The sequence below is a fragment of the Falco cherrug genome, chromosome 3 (assembly GCF_023634085.1).
Source record: "Falco cherrug isolate bFalChe1 chromosome 3, bFalChe1.pri, whole genome shotgun sequence".
In the NCBI taxonomy this organism is placed as follows: Eukaryota; Metazoa; Chordata; class Aves; order Falconiformes; family Falconidae; genus Falco; species Falco cherrug.
Window position 1 is genome coordinate 114,466,973 of NC_073699.1, and position 13,136 is coordinate 114,480,108.

At 47.5% G+C, this 13,136-nt stretch overlaps 2 protein-coding genes across 3 annotated transcripts in view; both read left to right on the forward strand.

Moving 5' to 3' along the window:
• The window catches only part of LOC114015326 (vigilin-like), a 36,055-nt gene that overhangs the window by 13,413 nt on the left and 9,506 nt on the right, over window positions 1-13,136 (forward strand). Inside the window, 5 exon segments of the mRNA XM_055704874.1 lie at window positions 601-648; window positions 2,169-2,310; window positions 7,270-8,053; window positions 8,314-8,320; window positions 10,047-10,145. Coding sequence (XP_055560849.1) covers window positions 601-648; window positions 2,169-2,310; window positions 7,270-8,053; window positions 8,314-8,320; window positions 10,047-10,145 — 1,080 coding nt within the window.
• The window catches only part of LOC102054785 (endoplasmic reticulum-Golgi intermediate compartment protein 3-like), a 58,062-nt gene that overhangs the window by 9,624 nt on the left and 35,302 nt on the right, over window positions 1-13,136 (forward strand). The window lies entirely within an intron of this gene.

The window sequence follows — 13,136 nt, forward strand, 5'->3', positions numbered from 1 at the left end:
TCAGCGGGCTGCTCGCGGTGCTGCCGCCTTTTCTTTTTCTCGGAGCCGCGCCGCTACCTCAGCGAGGAGGCGAGGAGCGGCGGCGGGGCGGCCCCGGTGCTCCCTTGTGGCGGCGGGGCCCGGCAGGGGGGTCGGCCCGCGGCGCCCTGCCGCCCCCCCGCCGCCCCCGGGCTGCCCGGGCAGCCGCCGCAGCTCTGCGCGGGGCTTTGTCTTTCCCCCAGCCGCTGGCCGGGGCCGTGGCAGCGGGCTGGGGCTGCCGCCCCCCGCGGGCCGCAGGGGCTGCCTTGGGGCCGGCGGTAACGCTGTCGCGGGGGGGGGGGCTCAGGAGCCTCTTCAGCCCCTGCGAGCGGGCAGGGGAAGGACAAGAAGGCCGGCGGTGGGACCCCCACCCCTCGCCCCCGACTGCTGATTTCTCTAAAAAGTATTGCAAAGGGCAAGCGTTTAACTGCCGGGGAGGGTTGGGAGGCAGCAGCTCGGGTGTCTCGCTGAACCTGTGTCGTGACAGTCAGCTCCTGGGCCAGAGCAGCCGAGGGGAAGAGGCCTTTGGGTTTGCTTCCCAGTGAAACGGGGCTGCTTTTTTGTTTTTTTCTTTGTACCTAGGTTCATCCGGAATTGTACGTTGACAAATCAAGGGGAGCTGAACTGAAGGTCAGTCTAGATGTTACTTTTCCACATATTCCTTGTGCTTGTGAGTCGCACTGCTGACTGTGGAGGGATAACTTTTAGTACTTGCCGAGGGCTCATGAGGCTCCGTGGGCCCGCTGCTTCCGAGTGCTGCGCTGCTGCTTGGGCAATAATTGGACCTTAATGCCAATGCCACGTGTTAGCCTTTCTCCAGAAGTTATAAAAGCAGAATGAGCGTTAAGAATCTGATTGCCTTTTAACTAAATTCAAAACCAAGTTGCGGGATGAAGTGACTGGAAGTCCTGCAGTCTTCAGTACTGGTGTGCTAAAGATATTGTTTTCTTTACAGAATTTATTGGTTCTTGAAGAGCAAGAGGTAAATGTAAACTTTTCACTCCTAGCACGTACTTAGTGACTTGTAACAACAGTGTCTTAGGGTGTCGAGTTGAAAAAAAAAAAAGATTCTGGTAATTCTAGGCAAACAGCTGAAAACTTAACATTCTGCTTAAGGCCAGAAAAAAATCAGAATCTGTTTTTTGGCAATTGTTCATTGAAATGCATACTTTGGGTGATAACGCAAACTGTCAGCATTCCTAGAGTTGTATGTGTGTGCACAGTACCGTGTAACATACTGCCTGTGTGACTGAGAGCTGCCCGGAGAGTGTGATGAGGCATGCGGTGTCACTGAAGCGAATGGGGAGTCCTGATCTGCGTGTCAGTGTTCCCTGCGAGGGGACGGACAGAGCGATTGAAAAATCAATTTATGAAGTGTTGGAATGCATCATTAGAAATTAGAGCCGGAGACTGTGGACAAAACATTAGAACTAACATCATTTGGAAAAAGCACGAATTAGCCTCTGCCCCTAGTGTCGTAGGTGCTGTCTGTCTATTCGAGCAAAGGGTGGCAAGTGTCTAAGATAAATTATCTCCTCGGAAAAATATTATTACGGATACGTGAAGAAAACTGAACATAGGTGTTTGGATTTGTGGATGGGCAGTTGTTTTTTCAGATGTGAAATGGAGTTTTCCCTTTAGACTCGAAAAGTTGAAGGCCAGAAAACCTGGTGGAGGCCCAAACTGAGGTACGTTTGGGCCCTGACACTCAGCAGAGGCCCTAAATAAGGTAAGCGTAGGGCCTGAAATGCAGCGAAGGCGTGAGCAACAGGCCCTGAACAACAGTTGACCTTTAGGTGGCATCGCCGACTGAGTGTTGCAGGGATATATACACACATGTATTTAGTATTGGCTCTGTAGCAGAATGTGTGTGGTCCTTGGCAAGCTGTGTGTGATCCTTAGCGAAAGGTGTAGCTTGGCTAAACTAGAATCATGAGGGAAGAGAGAGTGCCTCTTGCTTAGAGGCGGGTGGCCAAGGCCGTGGATCCAGCTGCCTGGCTCTGTTCGGAACGGGGTGGTCAAAGTGCAGTAGATACAGGAATCTCCCTCAGGTCCTCCCTAAGCCCTGGCCAGGCTTTGGTGGGATCCGAGAGGCAAGCGAAACCGGGTGCTTCCGCATTTGCAATGAGGTGAGCTTGTTTATTCCATAGCACAAAACTGGACCCTCTTGCAGCGACTTTGGAGACCTCAGCTACGAGGGGACGCCCTGCGCAGCACTTCCCATTGCCGGGAGAGGCTCTCCAAATCCTCGCTGCAAGAGGGGCTCCCCAGCGCCTGCGCATCTGGAGGATGGTAACGTACTGGGGCAACTGGAATAGGTATCGCTCTTCATCGCCGTAGCTAACCTGCGGTAGGACTGATGAGGTGCGTTGCCTCGCTTATCTGTTCTTCTGCCTGAATGAGGGTCTTGTAGGTGAATTCTTTTGTACGTGTGTATTGTATTAATCTGTATGAATTGAAAACCAAGTGAATAAAAGCTATTTCCCACTTCTGTGTCTGTGTAATTTATATTGTTGCTGTGAAATGGCAAAAGAAGCCCCCAACTCAGGTAAGTTTGGGGTTAGTGTTGTGGTTATTAGGGCACTTTAGGTTTTAGGCGGCTTAGGGGGACTGGGTTTCTAGGGGTTATGGGGAGTTTGGGTTTCAGTGGGTTTGGGCTGTTTAGGGTTTAGAGGTTAGGGTTGGGGTTCGGGTTAGAGGTTAGAGTTGAAGGGGTAGGGTCCTGTGTTAGGATCCTGTCTTACATTTATGGTTAGGGGCCGGTTAGGTTTAGATCCTATCTTAGCTTTAGGGGTAGCATTAGATCCTGTCTTAGGGTTAAGGTTTTTAGGGTTAGATCCTGTTTTGGAGGGTAGGTGGTGTTGAGTGTATGTGTGGTGGGGGAGGGGGCTTGGTAGGTAGGTAGGTGAGATCAAGTGTGTGTGTGGGGGGGGAGGGGGACTGCTAGATAGGTAGGTGGGGGTGAGTGTAAGTGTGTGGTGGGGGAGGGGGCTTGGTAGCTGGGGGTGGGAGTGTTTGGTGGGGGAAGGCTTGGTAGGTAGATAGGTAGGTAGGTGAGATCAAGTGTGTGTGTGTGGTGGGGGAGGGGGATTGTTAGGTCGGTAGGTGGGGGCAAGTGTGTGTCTGGTGGGGGAGGGGTTTCGGTAGGGAAGGGCGGGCGAGTGTGTGTGTGGTGGGGGGAGGGGTTTTGGTAGGTAGTAGCTCATGAAAGATACATCTAGGATTAACAACCCTCCCCGGCAGTTAAACGCTTGCCCTTTGCAATACTTTTTAGAGAAATCAGCAGTCGGGGGCGAGGGGTGGGGGTCCCACCGCCGGCCTTCTTGTCCTTCCCCTGCCCGCTCGCAGGGGCTGAAGAGGCTCCTGAGCCCCCCCCCCCCGCGACAGCGTTACCGCCGGCCCCAAGGCAGCCCCTGCGGCCCGCGGGGGGCGGCAGCCCCAGCCCGCTGCCACGGCCCCGGCCAGCGGCTGGGGGAAAGACAAAGCCCCGCGCAGAGCTGCGGCGGCTGCCCGGGCAGCCCGGGGGCGGCGGGGGGGCGGCAGGGCGCCGCGGGCCGACCGCCCTCCCGGGCCCCGCCGCCACAAGGGAGCACCGGGGCCGCCCCGCCGCCGCTCCTCGCCTCCTCGCTGAGGTAGCGGCGCGGCTCCGAGAAAAAGAAAAGGCGGCAGCACCGCGAGCAGCCCGCTGACCACCGCCACTGCCGGGGAGACGAGAACCGCCGGCAGCCCCGCCGGGCCCGGGCCGGGCCGCCCGCCTCAGCCCGCCCGCCGCCGGCACCAGGCGCTCCCTGCCGCGGCCGAGCGCCGGCCCGCCACGTCCCCCCCAGCCGGCCGCTGCCCGACGGGGACGCCCGGGCTCGGCCGCCGGCCGCCCCCGGCCCGCCCGCTCACCCAGCGCCGCCGCACGTCCCGGCCCGAACGGCTCCCGGGCTCCCGGCGCGCCGCGCGGGCCGGCCGTGAACCCGCCTCCCGGGGCCGCGTGCGCAGCCACAAGCCCCGCCCCGAGGCGTCAAGCGGATTCTGCGCATGCGCTGCCCTTAGTTGGGACGGCGCGATGGCCCTTAGTTTGGCTGGAGCACCGCTGCCATCTAGCGAAATAAAATGAGTACTGCAAGAAGCAATCTAGCAGACTGCACAGTTTATTATAGGAATGGAACGAAAAATAACAAATGCTGAGAAAGAAAAACAGCTGAGCAGGTTTTTCTGAATTCTGGTGACTGAATTGGATGAAAGGAGGAAGCAAAAATGCCATTTAGCAGACCCTTCGTATCACCAAGTACTCTTACAGAATGAGGCCTTCCCACTTGGCTAGCACTAGCTAGGATAAATACTGGTAACAAGTGTTTGCTGTTTCTGTCCCCTAAAGTCTGCTCTGAGGACTAAGTGATGCATTCTTCCTCTGTGAATATCATTAACGGCGTCTGGCTTCGCTTTCCTTTGGTTGTTTCTGTGTTTTTTAAAAATTGTGTGTGTGTATGTGAAAAGGGAAAGATATGATGCTTACTTTTTAGATTAGTTGCCATGGCTGAAGTTGAAAAGTCCAGAAAAATGTAAGCTGGCTGAAGAAATGGGTTGATCTTGTAAGAAACTATGGACTAGGGTATTGTTTATTAAGATTTATGTTAAGCCCAATGTAAAGGTTAGGCAACAAAAGATATGAAATCGCTTATGCAAACAGCCACCAGACACCGCTTGTGTAAGATAGGATAACCACAATCGCTTACACAAACTAAACCAGATACCGCTTGTGCAAGATAAGATAACCGCCAGATGTCCAGGAACCGACAGAAACAGGACAAACAACCCCATATAAGGACATATGAGTGAGGGGTCAACTATGGGACGAAGGAGGAAGACTTCTTACTTCGGCCTCAACGACCACCAGGAGGCAGAAAACGACCCCCTAACAACAACTGAAGCATGCGCAGAGTACCTCCACTACCTCATGAACACGGGAGTAAAGATGTATAAAAAGGGACTGTTTGAACTGCTCAGGACGGCAGTTGGCGGAGCGCAGACTCCCCTGTCGTCCAGCGCTGTTTTTGCTCATATTCTACTTGCTATAATTAATAAAATTTTAATTGGATTATGATCCGTTGTGGTCTCAATTTATAACAATTTCTGGTGCCGTGACTCGGATAAGGAACGGTGGGCTTTGGTCCTCCGGGGAGGCGCCCCGTGACATTTCGCGGCCCCGCGACCAACAGCTTACTCCAACCTTACCGACGAACCTAAATTCTAGGATATTGAGCAAAAAAGGACCGGTAAAATCCCATAAAATTCTGTGCACGGGAGTCCGGACGAAGACGCAGGACGCGTAAGTATATTGCGAATTTGTTCGCGGGTTTGCCGTTCGGGCGGGATTGGGTCTCCTGGAATATAACGAGTGAGAGGTTCGATATACTGAACCAAGCGAGTGCGGACTCTTAATTACTGCGTCTCCCATCTCCCGCGAGGGACTGGGCCAGGAACAAGGGGAGCGAGTGAGTGTATGTTTGTGGATATTCCAGTGATGGGGGCGAAGGGCAGCAAGCCTTCGACTCCCATGGGAAGGGTACCCACTGTACCTAAGAATACCCCTCTGGCATATATCTTAGACAATTGGAGATATTTCCCTGGAACCCTAGGGAAAGATAAGCAGAAGATGATAGAATATTGTACTAAGATATGGGGAGGGAAGAAGATTTCTAAAAATGTATTTTGGCCAGTCTATGGGTCAGAAGAAGATTGGGTAAGACAGCAATTAAACCTCTGGGTTAATAATAAAAAAACCCCTTAACCCGGAGGAGAGTCAATATGCGGAAGCGTGGCTAGAAAGACCGGGAGCTAGACTTTACCCGCTGAATGAAATAAAAATTAAACAAAGAAAAAAGAAGGAAGAGTTAGATGAAACCCTTCTAACCCCCCCTCCTTACATTCCTCCTCCTGCTCCCGCAGCCCCTCCAGAGGTCCCCAGAGCGCCCACTCCCCCACCAGGGTCTCCCCCTCCTCCTAGATGCGTAACTAGAAGTCAAAAAGGGGCAGCTCAGATATACCCCCTAAGGGTAATACCCATGGGGGGACCTCAACCTGTGATCGGATATATTTCCGTACCCCTGAACTCGGCTGACCTACGAGATTTTAAAAGAATCGAGATGGGAAACTTAATTGAGGACCCACTCGGAGTGGCAGAAAGATTAAATCAATTTTTGGGACCAAACCTTTATACTTGGGATGAGATGCAATCTATCCTTGGTCAATTATTTACTACCGAGGAAAGAGATATGATTAGACGAGCAGGAATGAGACTGTGGGATGCTCAACATGCCCAGGGACCTCAAGCAGATATTAAATGGCCACTTCAAAGACCTAATTGGGATAATCAGGATCCGGTGCATAGAACTCATATGCAGGACCTGAGAACTATAGTAATTCAGGGGATTAGAGAAGCAGTACCCCATGGCCAGAATATCAATAAAGCATTTAATGAAATGCAAAAGAAAGATGAAAGCCCTACTGAGTGGCTGGAACGACTGAGGAAAGCCCTTCAGCTGTACTCTGGGATAAATCCAGACGACCCTTTAGGGTAAGCGCTCCTCAAAACTCAGTTTGTGGCAAAATCATGGGAAGATATCAGAAAGAAGATTGAAAAGTTAGAAGACTGGCAGAATAGTGGGTTGGATGAATTATTGAGGGAAGCTCAGAAAGTCTACGTAAGGCGGGAAGAAGAGAGCAGCAAGCGACAAGTAAAAATGATGGTAGCAGCGGTCAGAGAGAATCACAAAGGGCGGACTGGTGAACACAGATCTGCTGAAAAGAAACAAGGGAACGTAGTAGTAAAGAAGGAACAGGGATGTTGTTTTTACTGTGGAAAGAAGGGACACATAAAGAAGAATTGCAGAGAAAGGATCAGGGATGAGTAAATATTGAAAACGGAATAGGAGAGTCAGGGGCTCTATATCTTAGGGGACCGGAGTCATCATGAGCCCTTGATAAAATTAAAAATAGGTCCCCATAAACAAGGGTTCACCTTTTTAGTAGACACTGGAGCTGAGAAATCGACTATTAGGCAAATACCTGAGGGATGTAAAGCTTCCCCTGAAAAAAAAAAAGTACAAGTAATTGGGGCAAAAGGAGAACCCTTTAAAGTAAGCAAAATCAAAAATGTGGTATTCGAAACTGAAAATAAATTTGGAATGGGTGAACTCTTGCTCGTCCCTGAAGCAGAATTTAATCTGTTAGGACGAGATTTAATTGTTGAATTGCAATTAGAAATTAAAGTAAAAAATCAAGAACTAACGGTGTCTGCTTATCCTTTGACCGTGGATAATCAAAAACAAATTAACCCCGATGTCTGGTACTCTCCAGACACAATTAGTAGACTGGAAATCCCACCGATTAAAATCCAAATTTCCGAACCCCACATACCTGTGAGGGTAAGGCAATATCCCATATCCCTAGAAGGACGGAGAGGATTAAAACCAGAAATTGATCGATTGTTAGCACAAGGAATCTTAGAGCCTTGTATGTCACCCTTTAACACCCCCATTCTGCCTGTAAAGAAACCAAATGGGAAATATCGGCTCATACATGATTTAAGGGAAATAAACAAAAGAACTATCACCCGGTTCCCTGTAGTAGCAAATCCATACACACTGCTAAGCAAGCTAGGACCCCATAACTCCTGGTATAGTGTGGCTGATTTAAAGGATGCCTTTTGGGCCTGTCCACTGGCAGAAGAATGCCGTGATTATTTTGCCTTTGACTGGGAAGACATAGAGACAGGCCGTAGGCAGCAATTGAGATGGACCGTGCTCCCCCAAGGGTTCACTGAGTCCCCTAATCTGTTTGGACAGGCCCTGGAAGAGCTCTTAAAAGAATACCAGGTACAAACGGGAAACGTGCTGTTACAGTATGTAGATGATCTGCTCATAGCAGGGAATAATAAGGAGGATGTAAGAAAAGAAAGCATTCGACTCCTAAACTTTCTTGCACAAAAGGGCCTACGGGTATCACAAGAAAAGTTACAATTTGTGGATAACCCTGAAAAGATAACGTAATGATAGAGACTTTATTTGATTATTTTGCCGCATTACCTTTTGGTATAAAGTGTGTATTGCTGTTTATATTTGCTATAATTTTTTTATCTATTATATATGGAAGCGTACAAAGTGTGTTGAAAGAAATTGCTAAACTTATGCAACCACACAATATTGAATATAGAAGATATGCTGATGCAAATAATATATGCACTCTAGATATATGAATTAGGTGTAATAATTTGAACTGTAATTGTTATCCATTTGCTTATTTTAGGTGTAAGGTATGCCAGGATAAATGGTAGACACACTGTGAATGTGGATACCCTCCAATAGGAGTTTACACACAGTGTTGGAAAATCCAAAGAACTCTCACTGAGTGGAAATTAAAACGATTAGAGTCTAAACAAGAAATTATTTGAGAATCCCATGAGTGGTGGGAAATTTTTGCCAAAAAAAAAAAAAAAAACCCAAAACACCAAAACCTCAATATTATTGTTACCAACGAACCAGTCCCCTTTATAGCTGAAATCTTGACTATAAAGTGCAGAAGGGAAGTACTAACCGTGTCTTGCTTTGCCCCATTAGTTAAAGCTGCAAAGTGGGAAGCCTATGTAAACAGGCAGAAAGCCCAAAACAGCTGTTCTCCTGAAGAATTCCCTTGCTGCCGAGAAGATGGTACACCCCGTGGCTCGAAGCAACCGAGTCGACGGGCAAGGCAGAGGAGGAACAAACTGTGGAGAAAAGAACCAGAACAATGGGACACAAAAGCAACAACGGCCGAACTTCCCCAGGACTGGTAAAAATATACTTAAATTGGCAAAATTGACAGACACCCTTTTTCCTGTTATGCCGTTAGTTCTGTTATTGATAATAACCCAAGCAGATGGAAACCCTCATGAGCCAATGAGCTGGAAATTATTGCAATTAGATACAAGCCAAGTCGTTGGTGAATTTCAAGGACCTGGCAGCCCAACATTCAACGTAACTCCATGTCAACTAATCGGGCAATTCACTCCTGTATGCAAAAGACAAGGATGGCAAGGTAATAAAAGTTCAACTTATTTTTGTCCTGCCTCTAATCCAGGGAAAGAATACTGTAATTACCCTGGACATTATTATTGCGCATACTGGGGATGTGAAACAATGGCCCTAGAATGGGGAATTAATAATGATAAATATTTGAAAATTAGTTGGGGACCCCAAGGCTGTAACCCACCTTCATATACTTACAATGGACATATATTAGGGGGACAATACTCGTCAAACTGTCAATATCTGGAAATAAATATATCAAGTCCTACAGATGATAGTTGGTTAGTAGGAAAGATGTGGGGAGTTAGAATCAGAGAACCAGGGCCAGACCGAGGGGGTTTTATTAAAGTAATAAAGGAAAAGCTTCCACACGATCCCTTACCAGTAGGACCAAACCTGGTCCTGAATCCACCCACTTCCTCTGAAAAAAAAAGGTTGCCCCCGTAATTGTTGTAACCCCTTCTCCAGACTCGCTTTGGGAAACAACTAATGACACTGTGACTGAATTTTCTTTATCCAGGGATCTAGAGTTGTCAGAATCCAAAAACCCCCTTATGGAATCTAATGCAAGCCTCTTATCGTGCCCTTAATGAAAGCAAACCAAATTTAACTGAGGAATGCTGGTTATGTTATAATGTTAAACCACCATATTTTGAGGCAATTGGAAAACCAGGTAGGATTCAATGGTCTAATGGTTCAAACCCACGAGAATGCCCATGGAATGACCAGAGGAACCATACGCAAGGAATTACTATTCAATTAGTAACAGGTCAAGGAAAATGTATAGGTACAGTGCCCGAAAAGTATCAGCCTTTGTGCAACCGAACAGTCACTAACACCAATATAGAGAAACACAAGAATCAAAATGACAAATGGGCTATCCCGACACCAGGAGCTAAATGGGTTTGTTCAGACATCGGAGTAACGCCTTGCCTATCCCTAAACGTGTTTAATCAATCTCAGTTTTGCGTACAGGTGATTATTGTTCCTCGTCTGATCTATCACACCTCCGAGGAGGTGTTACGCCACTTTGAAGGAGACCTGAATAGACAAAAACGAGAGCCAATTACAGTGGTAACCCTAGCTACACTGCTGATAGCGGGCGGAGTTGGAGCAGGTACAGGCATAGCCTCCCTAGTAAAAGGTCAGGAATGACAAAGTTTGCAGATGGCTGTAGATGAGGATTTAGCAAAAATAGAACAATCTATCCAAAATTTAGCCACTTCAGTAAAGTCTTTATCAGAAGTAGTGCTGCAAAATAGAAGAGGATTAGATCTATTGTTCTTAAAGGAAGGAGGGTTATGTGTAGCTCTCAATGAAGAATGTTGTTCTTTTGCTGACCATACGTGAGTAGTCCAGGACACCATGTCTGAACTCCGGAAAAGGTTAGATCAACGTAAGAAGGATCGTGAGGCGGGCAGGCCATGGTATGAAAACTGGTTTAATGTTTCACCTTGGCTAACCACTTTGTTGTCCACTTTAGCAGGACCGCTTATCATGTTGATTTTGGGACTTATATTTGGGCCTTGTATATTACGCTATATTTTACACTTTATTAAAGAACGGTTTGACATAGCTAAACTGCTTATTTTTAACTACGAGGTCTGGGGCAAAATATAAGAGTGTATCTATTAATGAGGATGAAGATTGTTGTGAATGCATTATGCCACGTGAGAACTATGCCTATTGTAATTGTGAGGTATTACCTTGTGAGTGTTATGATAAATGTTGGGATTGTGGAAAAAGGTTTGCTTGCAGTGCCGAGAATGAAAGTAGTGTTTAATAAACAATAAAAGGAAAAAAAAGAAAAAGGGGGGATTGTAAGAAACTATGGACTAGGGTATTGTTTATTAAGATTTATGTTAAGCCCAATGTAAAGGTTAGGCAACAAAAGATATGAAATCGCTTATGCAAACAGCCACCAGACACCGCTTGTGTAAGATAGGATAACCACAATCGCTTACACAAACTAAACCAGATACCGCTTGTGCAAGATAAGATAACCGCCAGATGTCCAGGAACCGACAGAAACAGGACAAACAACCCCATATAAGGACATATGAGTGAGGGGTCAGCTATGGGACGAAGGAGGAAGACTTCTTACTTCGGCCTCAACGACCACCAGGAGGCAGAAAACGACCCCCTAACAACAACTGAAGCATGCGCAGAGTACCTCCACTACCTCATGAACACGGGAGTAAAGATGTATAAAAAGGGACTGTTTGAACTGCTCAGGACGGCAGTTGGCGGAGCGCAGACTCCCCTGTCGTCCAGCGCTGGTTTTGCTCATATTCTACTTGCTATAATTAATAAAATTTTAATTGGATTATGATCCGTTGTGGTCTCAGTTTATAACAATCTCAAAGCTGTGTCTATCTCCAAACAAGAGAAATCCTGTTTCTCCTGATGAGGAAGGATCATTGTTAAATAGCCATCACATTACCACATCACCAACATATAATGCTTAATGTTATGTGTTTGTACATGTAACAAAATCATACGTGCATTTATTTCTCATTTGAGAATGCGGTCTGTGGAGGGGTTCTCTGCGCTGTAGTTCAGAGACCTGTAACTTAGGCTTAATTTAGGTCTGAATACACCACCTAGAAATGAATCCAGTTTTGATGCAAAAGCAAAGGGGACAGATGTTCTACTTCTTTTAGAAGTTGTTTCAGTGGCTAACTGCCTTCACTTAGACCTCAGTTTCAATTTTTTTAAAATGTGAATGGTTTTAGTGTTCAACAGTAGGTTCTTCACATATGTCTTCTGCATAAATGTCAGTTCCTGTTAAAATCCATTTATAAAATACTACACCAACTAACTTAAGATGCTCCACCAATGTCATGCACCCCAAGGGAACCTTTCAGCCCTCTCTTTATACAAGTCACTCATGTCTATTCATTAACTTTCCGGGAACACATTAACATCCCTCGTGCCTGGACAACTAGCACACTCCCATTCAAGGATTTAGTATATCTTCAAGTTAACAATATTAACATAGCGTGTGCCTGGACAATTAGCACACTCCCTATGTCACCCATTTGAGGATTTAGTACGTCCTGAAGTCAACAATAAGGGTCTCCTCAGATAAACATGAGCACACCGTTCTTTAAATAAATCATATATGGCCCGTTATTCACCCGCACAGAAGGGCAGCCCTTGTTTTAGTCTTGCTGGCAAAGTCAGCTGAAAAGCAGCTGGTGAGGAGCATTCACTTGGGAGAGCAGGATTTCTCCTTCCCAGTAAGCAGCAGTTGCAGGGCAGCAGACAAACTGGCTGACATTTGCCAAGAGCCCTGAAGGTGCAAAACCCTCCAGAAATGCCCATCGTTAGTCCTGCTGTTCTCGGCCCACAAAGCTTGTTTGTCTCCCAGAGAGCACAACTCTTGCAACACATCCCGTCTCCCTGGGAGCTAATCCCTCCTTAACTGCCCACCTGAGCCCACAGCAACATCTCAAGGCCTAGGAAGGCCTGGCATGAAAGGAAAACAAAGGTCAGGTCTCAAGTGCAGACTCTTGGGGATGTGAGCCCAACAAGTAACCTTCTCTCATTAGGCTCATCATCCAGGTAAGCCAGTCACAGCTGCTCCTGCAGAGAAGCAATACAAGGGACTCCCCAGCACCCCCTCCCAAAGCCCTGCTCGGTCCCCTGGCAGGGCAAGTGCTGCTACCAGCATGGACTCCCTGCCTTCCCAAATGCTCCCCTCAACATTCCCACTTGCCCCAAGTCTATGTACAGCTCCATCTAGCAATGCCACAGCAACAGCAGTTGTCTTTGCGGTTAAATAAATTCATCCGGAAGAAAAAAGGCAGCTAGCATCTGCTCCCCGGCAGAGCTTGCAGCACACAGAAATATTGCTCCATTTCTACATGTTTCATAATGCTTTTTTCTCTTTCTTTCACTCCTCATAAAGCAAACCACACAGGTCAGTGGGATCAGGCACAGAACCACAGAAAAATACAGGTGGAAAGGACTCTGGATGCCTCTTGGTCTAACCCCTCCACACAAAATGAACAATTTCAAAGTTAGAACAGATTGTGTGGGGACGTGTCCATCTCCAGGATG